Here is a 14,582-nt window from a genome sequence, read left to right on the forward strand (position 1 = left end):
AAGAATTGATTGTGGGGGTATCTTATTGATGTCTAAGAATTAATTGTGGAGATATATCGTATTAATGTCTAAGAATTGATTGTGGGGATTCCGACATCCTATTGATGTCTAAGAATTGATTGTGGGGACTCCGACATCTTATTGATGTCTAAGAATTTATTGTGGGATATCTTACCGATGTTGAATTCCGACATACACTCGATTTGAAAGGCGAGTTTCGTTCAGAAGCGTTATATAAATTCTAGAAAATTAATTACGGCACAGTTTTGGTCATTCATTAAAGTGAATTTTACTAAATATCAACAATACATATAACATGTACAATGTCATACATAGAATAGAATATGTAGATATGTCAGCAATCCCCACTTCACCGTACAGGCTGTTAACACTACATGAATGGGTACACCCACGTGGTATGGGATAATTCTTATTGACAAAACAGGAGAGAAACACCGCATATTATCAATATATATGTAGAGGTAAAATTAACAAACAGTTATGTCATAACTCCTAATACCTAGAATACCGCTATATATTCCAGTCATAAAAAGTGTGATATAGAATTCACTACCCGACCATAGTTCACTATAATCAGTATGTAAAATGTGTTTTAAATCATTAATTTTCAAAACAAGGATACATGTTTTAATGTAAAAACTTATACGGTACCAATTTTAATGCACCAGATACGCATTTCGAAAATAATGTCTCTTCAGTGATGCTCAACCGAAATTTTTGAAATCCGAAATAACAATGAAGTTTTAGAGCTATTATAGGGAAAAACAGTGTGCCAAAAAAGTGGAGTCAAATTCGTCTAAGGATAAGAGCTATGCGTAAGGGAGATAATCCTTAATTTTGAAATGAATTTCTAAATTTTATAACAACAATTAAATATACATCCGTATTTTCAAGCTAGTAACGAAGTACTTAGCTACTGGGCTGTAGATACCCTCGGGGACTAACAGTCCACCAGCAGAGGCCTCGACCCAGGGGTCATAATGTAAAAACTTATACGGTACCAATTTTTGATGCACCAGATGCGCATTTAATATAGGTTTCATCAAAATGGTATGTGTAATTCAACTTCTATGAAATGACTGGAAACAGCATGAATTTTTAACATATGTTTGCTGATCCAAATACTTCGGAATTTCATATGTTGGTAGTATCATTCAAATAAATCCATACAGAATCCAGCCCTACTGAATGTATCTCAGTGCGCATTGATCTACACGCAACACCTGGATCGACTGCATCACGCAGTGTAATGTTTCTAAACAAGGGATTCAACCGCTAATTTTTCATTTGATTTCCCGTAGAGAAATGGAAAAAAAAAAAGTAAACGAATTTTTATAAAATACTTCTATAGATGAATTCATAAATGAAGTTATCATAACAAAAAACGATTTTTGTACTCTTTCACAGCTTTCAATTTCAACGTGTATAGTTAAAAAAAATTGTATAAACTGAAATAATCGATTCACAGTACATATCATCAACATAATTATACATGTGACAAAGTGAAAGTAATCTGCATTTCATTCCCACTGAGCCAACACAAATTTACAAATTACATGCACTAATTTTGTAGCTTATTTCGAAATATCCAAAATGTTATTTTTGAAAACTACACGTACTTAAATGCATAATGCATTTCATTTACATAACAGTTATATTAATTGATTAATTTATTGCTGTCTAAGAATTAATTACGGGGATATATCCGATTTGTTTGAATTATGCAGTTCTTACGAAAACGTTGTGAACATTCTAGAAAAGGTTTTTCAAGAACTAAAATGCATATACTCACACGGGAAAACAGTGTTCACTTTTGCTATTTTATACTTCTATCAGAAATCACGACAACCAAGCTTTTCCAACAGAATGCCGCTTTTTATATATGCTATTGCGACATGGATACACATCGAACTGTATTCGATTTCATTTCAAAAAGTATCAGTTTTCAAACTAAGTAGAGAATTGCATTGGTAAGATACTATAAATACGTTGAAATTTTATGTAGTAGGAAATGACCTTTAATACCATGAAGTCTATCATCCTACTGTGTTTATGTGTTGTCCTACCGGACAGATCCAACACGGACAAAGTCCATCCAACAATCCACAGTATGTAGTTTATCATGTTTTATCTCTACGTTTGTTTAAAAATTAGAAGTTATTTTCGCCCTTTTGAATCTAAGATTTTCCAAACTGAACTCAATCCATAGTATAACCTTTTTTACGAAACCGAATTAATTAAAGCATGTTTTCTATAATTGAAACAATACAGAAAAGCTGCAACATCAACTAAAGAACGTTTCGTGGTCTTGGAAACTCACAGGATCGAACATTGAAAACAAACACCCGGTTTCCTTCAATGTCAAAGTTGTATCCACCTATAAAGTCACTGGGATGTTCAAAAACCGTAAGTTTTATGCTATCGGTTTCAAGAAACATATCTCAATATATTTTGTATAATGAAGTGGAATAAAAGCAATGCCACGTGTTCTTGATGTTGATAAATTACTTGTTTATAATTACTCGAAAATTAAGAAAATAACTCACAAGAGATAGACATTGCAGGTATAGTTACATTTAAAGCAATGACTGAAAGGTAAAAAAAAAAACTGGGAAGATAATAAATGGAAAAAATATTTAATTCATAGTCTAGAATGATAAACTTCCTAAATACTGAAATGCTAGTTCATGTTACTTCGATATAGATATACATGTATAGGTTGACGTGTATGTTTGTCTGTTATAACTTTACCTCGGTAATCTTATTATAACTTTTGAACGCTTAGTTTTAGGGCTTTTATTTTTACATGTGTATTTCTCTGACAAGGCATTGCTTTTGATTCCAAAATGATTGACCTCATGACCTTCACCTTGGAGTTTGAAATACTTTTTGAAGAACTTGAATCTTGACCATAACTTTTGAACACTTAGCGTTAGGTCTTTTATATTTTTATATTCTTCAATCCATCCATTCTATTCTTTTGGTACTGGAATTATTTTGCAGTCATATACAGAGGCATAGCGTTTCACAAACACATCTTCTTTCTTATTCACAGCTGTTAATTTGTATGAATTATAAAAGTAATGAGATTAAGCAGAATTTAGCAACAAGTAAATAGCGTTGCACAGGTATAAAATTGTCCACTCTTCTTTATACTTCTGGTTGCAATGTACAATGCGTATATAGATGTAGGCGGTTCAATTTGTTGTGTGCCGATATATTTCCGCTGAACAGATACAAACTCTGGATCTGAGATAAAAATCTTAAGCATATACTATTAACGTATTGCACAATCATCTCTGTTGTTCAAATTACCACCCTATCTTCTGTTTGAAGTTTTCATAATAATAACTGGAAACAGTAGGATATGCTTATGTTTAGCTTCTTTAATTTTTGTTCTTGTTGATTATACAATACCGTCTATTATGACATAACACTTTATTCCTTTTGACAGTGTTAGAATTCTATTTTGAATTTCAAATCAAAATGATGCCTTTATTTAAAAAAAAAAAACGTTCTACTTCATCAAGTCAAGTACCGGGACTGCGCAACCATACTGAAGAAGAGACCAAATACAAGAAAGGAGGACGGAGTGTATTGGATTTACCCAGACCTCAAAACAAAGAAACAAGTGTACTGTGACATGACAACAGAAGGAGGCGGATGGACGGTGAGTACATCCAAGAAATGAAGCGAACCCATTAATTTCCTTGGTTGGGGAGATAATACCCTAGTTTTAATATAATCAGTGTTGGTGTTTGATACGATACGTTTTGTATTACCAATGATATTAAAGCTGACATGAATTAATAAATATAGTATAATTCTATATGTCCGCCATATTTCTCTGCTAATCCGCCATATTAGTTGGAATTTCTATTGTTATATGTATCGGGGTTCGCATGGTATATAAGGGGACGAGCTTTGCTACGCTTCACTTCATATCAGTGTCTTCGATTTACCTGTGCGGGTAGCTTCGACAGGTAACACGTACATCTCCGATACTAATTTATAGGACATCAAGAAGAAATGAAATCACGTTTTGGAACACCACGCAGTGCTCAAAATTATAATAAACATATCGTACAGTAGTAAATCATTCTAAATATATATATTTGGATAAATATATATAGAATGCCTTTTCTTTATGTGAACGTGCGTACATTTGCAGTAAATATGTCAAAACTATACAAAAATGCGGAGAAATATTTCATCTTTTATCTATTGATAAAATGGAATAAGCAAAGAGTATACAATCTATACCATTCACAATTACTTCAAGTAAAAGGCAAAGACATAAATACTACTGTACTTATAAAAATGGCATGTATGCTCGCCATGAAAACGCATCGAATGCGGACGACTATTTACCTGGGCCTACTCGTAATATCTGTAAAGGACCGCAGATGTACGTGTACACTTGTCGAAAATACTCTAAGTAGTAGTAAAACTCCCTTTATTTGCATAATCCATGAAACAAAACGATAAACTCCATTTGCATTCCAACAGTAAACAACATTGTCCATTCTACAGACTGCGACACACTTAGCCCGTGCCGATCAGCTATCTTCAATCAGGGGACGTATCAGAGTATAATATTTACCCTGTATTGTGCATGAATCCTTATACCATATGATTTACTGGTCAGAGTATTGCAGATTTATAAATCAGGAAAACGTTTAGGTACATAAATTTGTATATACAACACTGTACGAGTGTATGGGATGAGAGAGAGAGAGAGAGAGAACAACGAGAGAGATAACGACGAGAAAGAGAGAGAGAGAGAACCGATGATCTTGTAATAATCGTGCTCTTATTAAGACAAATGATATCGTTAATTCAATAAAAAGAGAACAGTACTAGTAACGCAATATTGCTCTCATCAATTGATAATACAGATTTATTTGATTCATTTAAAGCACGCATTAATTAAAAATTAAACATATTTTTAAATAATGTTATTTTCAATTACTTCATTTTATGCTAATTTGGCGCTCAATAGATCTTATATATCTATGCCATTTTGCGTTATTACATTCTGCGTCTAACTCGACGCAAATTGCACTAATGCAAAATGTAATAATCGAGTTTATCATATTATGCGTCGTTATCAAACATCAAGGGGAGAGGACAAGAGTGTCTGTCACCCATCTTTAATAACAATATACATTTTTTGTTACTTTGTAATGCAAATAAAAGATACATTGAGTGACAACCCCTCCCCCACTTACCCCAGCTTGAAAGTTCTGATATAATAGTAGAAGACACACACCACCACCAATTAAAAAAATGAAGATATGAGGCACTCATAGTAGAGGACTCTAACCACCCCATCCGACCCCCAACGATTGAAGAAAAGGGGGAAAGTATTGAGGTAGTCAAAGTAAAAGACTCTTTAACCCTTCACCCCACATTAGGACTTTGAACATCGGACAAAACATCTTGGTTTGTTTGGGTGTTTTGTTTTATTTTGTTGCTGTTTTCGTTCATCTTCTTTAATTATTATTTTGAATGGCAAGAAATTTTAAAGAATCCAATTTTCAATTTTCCCCCCTGTTGTACCCCCCCCCCCCCCCATGAAAAATGACAATACATGTCTGGTTATTACATGTACATTTTGTTTTGCAACACATGCATGTATACTAATTGCATGGTGCATGTAGAATTGCACCCTTTACCAAGTTTTCCTTCATTTACACAGTGTAAGGAATGGTAAACCAAAATCACAAAACAAAATGCATAAAGACCAAGATATTTTCAAGCGTAGGAACTTCATTCATGAATACATAAATACATGTATTCAGAAAAATCGCATGCATGCATTACATAACTATAGCATTTGTGTGTTTTAACGTTTCTGTAACATGCCATAATGATTACTTTGAGGCTTGAGTGTAATTTATTCATAAATATTTTCATTTCGTAGATCTGGCGCAATGGCCATACCGCTGTACGTAGAAATTTCAAATTCAAATGTATTCGATAAGATGTTAGTATGCATAAATCAGTAAAATTCGTGTTGAGCTTTTATTTGATATGATACAATGTCAATATACTGTAATGCATTAGTAGGATATGCAGAAGGCAAGAGTATAAACATTTTCTTTTTTCATTATCAGTATCAATATCTATATGATCACGAAAAAACATTATATAATTTATATCCGGATTCATTTATACCGATTTAGATATCAATAAAAACAAAGCTGCATAGTTTGGGAGAGGGGTTTCTAATGAGTCTGATGAAATTAAAAGAAGAAACCCAACATTTGCATTCAAACAAGATGTACTTCAAAATGAATTCATTTCTGCTCTGACTGAAAGCATGATTCTAAATTCGGGAACGAATCTTGCATACAAGATATTTAATAGGGGAACACATAAATTCGAGCTCCTTTGGAATTTAATGAAATGTAGATATGCACCTTTCTTTCGACACGAATTGATATGTTGTTTCAGGCACAAAAACAGGGGGTTGGGGTGGGCAGGAAGGCTGGTCTGCTTTCCCCACTTTTTTTGACAATTTACTTTTTTCCCGTTATTCTAACATACAAAGTCAGTATTTTCTACATGCACAGTTCAAACTAATATTTTTTTTTTAAAATTTGTAATGAATTCAATTATAAGCACCTGTAAGTTTCCAATATATTGTCAATCACAAATTTTTAAATAGCTGGAAATTTTTAATGCTTGAAAGCTTACATTTATATAAGTGATCAATTTTCTTTCCTTCTGTGAAATGATATATTAAAAATCGAAGTAGGACACTCTTCTCTCTCTCTCTCTCTCTCTCTCTCTCTCTCTCTCTCTCTCTCTCAATGAATATGGACATACAGAGACCGTAAATAAGTATGTGGTTCCAAAAGAGACAACAAAACTATATTTTCGTTTATAAATTTCCTTTCATATGTGTCTTTGTGTAATGAACTGTTTATTATGGATTGCAAATGTAATACACGCATTTGCACACAGATGTATATTTTCGATCATTATTCCCTTATTTGTATATCCAAGTTTGTATATGATCATCGAGAAATTTTGAAATGTGCACGCAATATATCCAACCAGATATTAGATTCCCCATTTCTATAAACTGCAAAACCTCGACCAGACAAGCATTCAATACAGGAAAAAATTTCGACTCTGACATCTCCCCTGATTGAAGACACACTGTTTGGCACGGGTGAAGTGTGTCGCAGTCTGTATAATGGAATGAGAACGTGTTGTAAAGTTCTAACGAGATACAAATGGAGTTTATCATTTTGTTTCGTGGATTTATCAGAATAAAGAGAATCTAATATTTTCGGTAAGTGCACATCTCCGATACCTGTTGGATAGACGCCCGTATTTGATACTTTTTTTGGCGATGATACCTTGTGCATTGCATATTATGCATATGGCATGCACCTTTATTTTGCAAGAATTGATATAAATAATATATTTTATGCTCTTTGCCTATTCCATTCTATCAGTATGTAAATGGCAAATGATTTATCCGCATTTATTTTATTAGAAAAATGCAAATACTTGCATGCACTTACAAGTATGCAAGAATGTTTTTGTTTGTTTGTTTTTTTTTGTTTTTTTTGTTGTTGCATTTTTGTCTAACTTATCTAAACTTCCAGAATGTTGCATTAGTATACAATCAATATTTTGTAATTTTGAGCAAAGCATAATGTTTTAAAATGTTATTTTATTTGTTTCTCATTCCCTATATATTACTATCGGAGATGTGCACTGGTCGAGTCCACCTAGAAAAATCACTCAGGTGTGACAATCACATTTGGGGTATATACGGGTAGAGTAAAGTAGGCTACCTGAAAGAAATATGGCGGATAAGATGAGAAAGGTGTACGTATTTATTAATTCATGTCAGCTTTAAAGAAGACCACGAACATTGAAGCAGGTGATAACGATAATGATGGAACAGAAAGAAAGGTATACGATCCCATTCTGTTAAAGATAAAAATCATATTTCTTACCTGTTTAAGGTCTGGGGATGATTATTCTTTCTAGGCACTTGATCCACTTATGGTATGTTCAGGGTCCGTGTTTGTCAAACTCTCTGTTTTGCATTGCTTATAGGAGTTATGAGATTGATCATAGTTCGTTATCTTCGCCTTTCATGAAAAGACTATGGTAAACATTATAACAAGCTTTTAGAATAGAATGTATTCTTGACTTAAAGTTCTCTGTTTAGGTTTTACACAAAAGACTAGATGGGTCGACAGATTTTTACAGAGACTGGAAAGCGTACAAAACTGGATTTGGTAATGCCAATCACAATTATTGGATAGGTGAGTATATGCCGGAAGTTGAAGTATTCTTTACGTTAGAATGTTGCAGATAAAGGTATTGATAATGAAATAATAATTTTATGTGTTGATCTACATGGATATGTTACACCTAGATAGTAATATATTATGAGTGCTTGAAACATTTATTTGGAGGAATGTAAGAAAAGCAGTCTTGTGACCTGATCAGTTATAATTGTAACATGTTATCCTTAAAAGGAAACGACGTTCTACATTTGCTGACCAAGTCCGGAAACCACGTCCTTCGTGTGGACCTTCAGAAATTTAACGGTCAGAAGGCGTACGCTAAATACTCCAAGTTCTTTGTTGGTGACGAAAGCAGCAAGTACAGACTGACTGTATCTGGATACAGGGGCACGGCAGGTTAGGACATAATTTTTATTGAAGGTTTAAAAGTAAATTACTGATGATACCTACTATTTGTACTCATCTTTTGATGCATCTATCTGTCGTGTCATTTTATAATATAGTACCTAATTTGATCACAATGTTGGCAGTACAAATAAGTTTCATTGATTGATTGACTGACTGACATAATCATTGCTCGGTTGATCAATTGATTGATTGAATGTCTGATTATGGATTGATTGGTCAATTATTTCAGTGACTTTTTATATTGATTTACCTTAAGTATGAATGCCATAAACATGAAAGACGAAGATAACAAACAGTGTTCAATTCCAAAACTCCTGCAAAGAATACAAAATAAAGATATGGGTAAACACGAATATGTGTATATACAAAGTATGTTGGTGTATCTACAACTCTGCATTTATTACTATGCTTTATATTTAATGAAGACAACATTACATTTATTACTATGCTTTATATTTACTGAAGACAACATTACATTTATTACTATACTATATATTTACTGAAGACAACACCGCATTGTGTACTATGCTTTACATTATATATTACTGAAGACAACATCATATTTTTTACTTTGCTTCATATTAGGGGACAGCTTCAGCAACCACAATGGAATGAAATTTTCAACAAAAGATCAAGACAACGACAAATATAGTGGAAGTTGTGCGACGCTTTATAAAGCAGCGTGGTGGTATAACCAATGTTATAATTCCAACCTGAATGGACAGTATGCTAACTCCGCCGTGGTCAGTGACAAGTACCTTAACTGGTATTTCTGGGGGAATAAATACGAAGCATTGAGACGAACATCCATGATGATCCGGCCATGGTAAAAGATACAGTCTGTCAACACAATTAATAAACTGTGGAAATAAAGTATCTTGTATTCTTTATATTCCCCCTTTCTTCATGTGTCTGAGTCTACACATTCCTAAATGCAGCTTAAGGTAAATAATGATAGCTGACTCACATTTTATTATATTCGCGCGTGTAAACTACGCGTAAGCATGTACGAATACTTTAACACAAAAAATCAAATTTTCCTCACTTCATTCTTTCTGGATATATATTAATTAAGTAATAAATCGACAACAAAAATATAACATGATGAATAGAGAAACAGCTCCTTGCTACCACGCAAATCAGTTTTAAAATAGACTGCATTACTTAATACCATCATCACATGTACATACATTAATAGGGCTGACCTTAAAACATCAAATTATAAAATCAAATCCAATTGTTTATTTTTATTTCACCGTTATCGAAGGGTCGGGGTGATACAGTTTTTAATGCATATGGCTCTCAAAGTCTGTCGTTTTGTCTGTTAATCTGCAATTCTGTTCGTAAAACTTTGACTTTGACTTTGCCGTATTTTGGAATGGTTAATGATAGAGTTTTATATTTGACATGTGTATTTCTTTTAACATTATCTTTCTTTATGTAAATCTTTATGTTAATCTTATAACCTTGACCTTAGAATTTGACCTACTTTTTTAAACCTTTGACCTTGGTTATAACCTTTAAATTGGTTTTGACAGAGCTTTCATTTTTCCTTGTGATAACACTTTCCTTATGTACTAGAACGACTTTTCTTCCGAACAAAGACACCAGTGTTTCACAAACACATCTTGTTTTGTATTGTAGAGTTAATTATCCATTGAGTGTGATTATCATTTGGCAGATCAGAATTAGTTTATCTTCACCTTTTCATATATGTATGTTTATATCCAAGGAAGCAACTCAGACTTCTATAAACAGGGAAACAATGTTTCCATACCAAGTTCAAAGGGTCAAGATGAAAAGCTTAAGATATTTTTTATTATTATGATCATACATTTCTATAATTAAGATACTAAAACTAAGGTTTTTTTTAATAACTTGATACATAAATACCGAATTACAAATTAAATGCAAGTTTAAAAAGATATGTTTTAAGTTTTGAATTTAAAAAACAGCTAATGGACCTTCGACACGAATATCCAACGGGAGAAAATCCCATAAAGTTGATAAAGAAACATCAAACTGTCTTTCGTCATGCATTTTTGTACGAGCGCTTGGTATAACAAATACTGAGGATGGTAAACTTGAAATAGTCCCTGGATGTATGCTGGAGCTAATCCATGTAGTGCCTTGAAAGTATACAAAAGAATTTTAAGTTTCGTTCGATGTCATAGGTAACCAGTGACGCGATATAAGAATTGATGTAATATGCTCATGTTTCTGTGTACGTATCACTAAAATGGCTAATTTCTGTGGAAACGAGAGGGTTATTTATATTTGGTCTTTCCTATCCCCCTCGTTTCTGTCCAAGCCTTCATAAATTATTTGGGGAATCAGTTGCACTTCGGTTTGATTTTTATTTCAGCTTACATTTGATGTGAATCGTTCGAAAACTTAGATAAATCAATTCATGAATGATTTTTCCGCAAGGGAATACAATTGAAACCATTCAATTTCACACTAAATCAACGATAAGCGTCGTCATTTCAAACACTACATCCTTTCGCTGTCAAATCCAATGAATCGGCTTGCAATAAAAATTACCGCTTATCCTGTAATTGCGTTGGTAAGACATAAAGGTAGGGATTCCATTGACAGGGATCATGCTGCTGTCTGCATCATGACTTTCCTCCTCTCAATGTATTCACGGTCGGCGTGTGACGTCAACATTTGTGCGAAAGGATGGTTAATGTTTATCAGGTTATGAAGTTAATTTATTTACTCACATCATCTATCAGTGGTACATGAGGTACAATGAATGATAAATAAGAGATAATGAAAAGTCGTCTTAATGAATCGTGAATAGATACAAAAAATACGAATAATGAAAAAGAAAATACAAAAGATATACATAATATAGCTGCAAACAAAGAAAAAGTAAGATATATAAGTTATGGATGACAGACTGCATCATGAATTTTAGTTATGAAGAGACATAGATTTTTCAACGATTTAAAACTTGAGTTTGACGTTATTTCACTAAACTTAACTATATTTGGTTTATTACAAGAGGGCTGTTGTAGTTCTGAAACAAAGATTAAGTGATCAAGTTTATTACAAAATCGGGGATGTAAAAACTTTTTTCCTGATACTAGCTAATGATTTGCATTCTAAAATAAAACTAGTGTGCTATTTTACCTGAGTTACATAATGTACAAAGTATTTCGTTAAGTGGAACGTTTAACCATCTACCAGCTCAACAGGTTTGTAGTTCTAAATTTTACCAGTATTTTCCTCAATTTATTTGGTAAAATTCTTTAATATGTTTTCACATACTAAATTAGACTCTAATTTATTTTAAATATAAATTTCACCTTTTGATGAGCTGTTTATATCACTTTACCATTTTTGGTTGTATTGATCACTTAATCTTTGTTTCAGAATTACAACAGCCCTCTTCCTATCAATGAAATTTTGTTCATACCAACTACATGTACTTGAAAAACCGCAAGATGCTAAATGTGCTCAGGGCATTTACACCCCAAAACAAAACATACAGAAGCATGGGTGTGGAATTTTGTATTGTTTTTCAAAAGAGGGTTCGTTGGCATTTAAGAAGAGCTGATATGGTTGATAACTACACTCTGTCATAAGGACAAAGCGATCCAACATTGCTATACCACTTTGTTTAAATTTCATGATTTGGTTGATGACCCAGCCCCAAATTTACAAGGATGAGACAGACAGACATTCTTTATTTCCTTTATGGTATAGAGATTAAATCTACCAAACAAGTATTTGATGCAATATGTTTAGAATTAATATTGCTTAAATTTGAAACATACTATTAATAGGAACGCTTATCTACAACCATATAAAAATGGAACATAATCAATGTTCATAGTTCATACAATGTTTATTTTTTAATCACACGCATCTAAACAAAATAACGCTGCAGAATGCACAAATGATATATGGTCGTTATAACGATCTAGTTCGTCAATACAACCTATCATTGGGTCAAATGCTGCCTGAATTGTTTCATATCAATTGTTAGGCCGTTCTTGGCACACTGATTTTGACTACGGATGACTCCGTTTACCTGATCAGGACATACGGCTCACGGCGGGTGTGACCCGTCGACAGGGGATGCTTACTCCTCCTGGGCACATGATCCCACCTCTGGTGTGTCCAAGGGTCTGTGTGTCCCCAACCATCTATTTTGAGTTGCTTATAGGAGTTATGAGATTGATCATTGTTCGTAATCTTCATCATTCACTGAAACAAGTATTACTGTATATGTTTTACGATCAATTGTTTTGTTTTGTTTTAGGCAATTGATAAATTTGTTCATCATAGCAATTTTTTCTACAGTGTGCATGTTGTTATTTCAGCAGAGCTAACCTTTCATATTGAAAATTCTCTGGTTTTCTTAGAAATTTTTTGCAAAAGCCCAATATTTATGTAGTGGTGTGTTTTCCTTTTTGCTCCCTCTTGTTTCGTTTCTTTTGATATACTTGCTGATGGTCCTGGGGATAACTGGTCTGAAATAAGTGTGCTTGATGAATTTGACTTGTTTAATTCATTTTCAGATTTAGTGTTTTGTGTGTCCTATGATTTTATCGTTTCTGTGTCCTTCTTTGATTCATTTCTTTCTGCATGCTTTGATGTCATAAAAAAATCTGGTATTTCTTCCACTTTTATGATGATAAATGTCATTAAATCCCTCAAATAATGCACAGGTTTTCTTGCCAGTCCAAGTCTGGGAGTTGGAATCAATTGTTTTTTATATTCTCTTTTTAAACTCTTCCACTTATTTAAACTCTGTGTTACTGCAGTAACAATCCCAATGTCTTGAAGCTCCGAGGAAATTTTCCCCCATAAAACCTAGTGACATTTTGCGGAATTAAACTTCTTCTCATCGTCTTTGCGAGTTTTGAACAATGTTTTACTTCACTTTGTCGCAACTCCGTTTACCTGATCAAGATACAGGACTCACGGTGGGTGTGACCGGTTGACAGGGGATGCTTACCCCTCCTAGGCACCTGATCCCACCTCTGGTATATTCAGGAGTCCGTGCTTGCCCAATTCTCTGTTGCATTGCTTATAGGAGTTATGCGATTGATCTCTGTTCGTAATGTTTGCCTTTCACCTTCAAAAATTCTGAAATAAGGTTATTTACAGTATAAAATAAAAATGAAAGTTATTGCAATTCTGCAGACTCGAATACTCATGTACATTATTAAAAATTGTGACCTAGGCCTGTTTCTATTATAAGTCACGACATCTAATTTTTGTGTGGGCATTATTTCGGCAAAGTTAGGATATAGCCACAATTTCATATAGTTAAGACGTGTAACCCCCTCCCCCCGGTGACATGATCTTCAGGATGTTACCCTGAAAGTAAGCCCAGCGATGTTCAAAACCGTTTATAATTACAACAAACTTAAGAATTTTCATCTTTGGTATTAAACCAAATTGAATAAAGAAACACAGAAACTTTACAGTTGATCTTGTTATCACAATAATCCTGTTCACTAACGATATAAAGACGTTTAATTTTTATAAAGAGGAAATCATCATTAAACCATACATTTCATTGAATATCACAAATTTTGTATTATCAAAAAAAGGTTCTAAACCCATGTATAAAATTTTAAACAAACATATGGTGAAGTCAGTGGGTGAAAAAAAAAGTTGGATAGATATTTCAACATCATTCAAAAACAGTGGAAAGTAATATATGATTTGCCTTTTTCAACCACACAAAATAGTAAATTCGATGGTTATAATTCAGAATTAATCATTACATTCCCGCTACAAATAGTTTTATGTTTAAAATTGGCAAAGTAAAGTCAAATTCGTGTAAACCGAAGAGGAAACAATCGATCATCTGTTGCGGGATTGCCCCATTGTCCAAAAGTCACTTGG

General features: G+C 33.3%; 1 protein-coding gene across 1 annotated transcript in view; it reads left to right on the forward strand.

Moving 5' to 3' along the window:
- Window positions 1–1,491: 1,491 nt before the first annotated feature.
- Window positions 1,492–14,582, forward strand: part of LOC125673511 (uncharacterized) — a 40,050-nt gene continuing 26,959 nt past the window's right edge. Inside the window, exons 1-7 of the mRNA XM_056160836.1 lie at window positions 1,492–2,129; window positions 2,293–2,427; window positions 3,552–3,691; window positions 8,222–8,318; window positions 8,535–8,699; window positions 9,297–9,537; window positions 9,650–9,655. Of these exons, the coding sequence (XP_056016811.1) occupies window positions 2,033–2,129; window positions 2,293–2,427; window positions 3,552–3,691; window positions 8,222–8,318; window positions 8,535–8,699; window positions 9,297–9,537; window positions 9,650–9,655 (881 nt within the window). The 5' untranslated portion in view covers window positions 1,492–2,032. The remainder of the gene's footprint in view (window positions 2,130–2,292; window positions 2,428–3,551; window positions 3,692–8,221; window positions 8,319–8,534; window positions 8,700–9,296; window positions 9,538–9,649; window positions 9,656–14,582) is intronic.

The sequence above is a fragment of the Ostrea edulis genome, chromosome 3 (genome assembly GCF_947568905.1).
Source record: "Ostrea edulis chromosome 3, xbOstEdul1.1, whole genome shotgun sequence".
Lineage (NCBI taxonomy): Eukaryota > Metazoa > Mollusca > Bivalvia > Ostreida > Ostreidae > Ostrea > Ostrea edulis.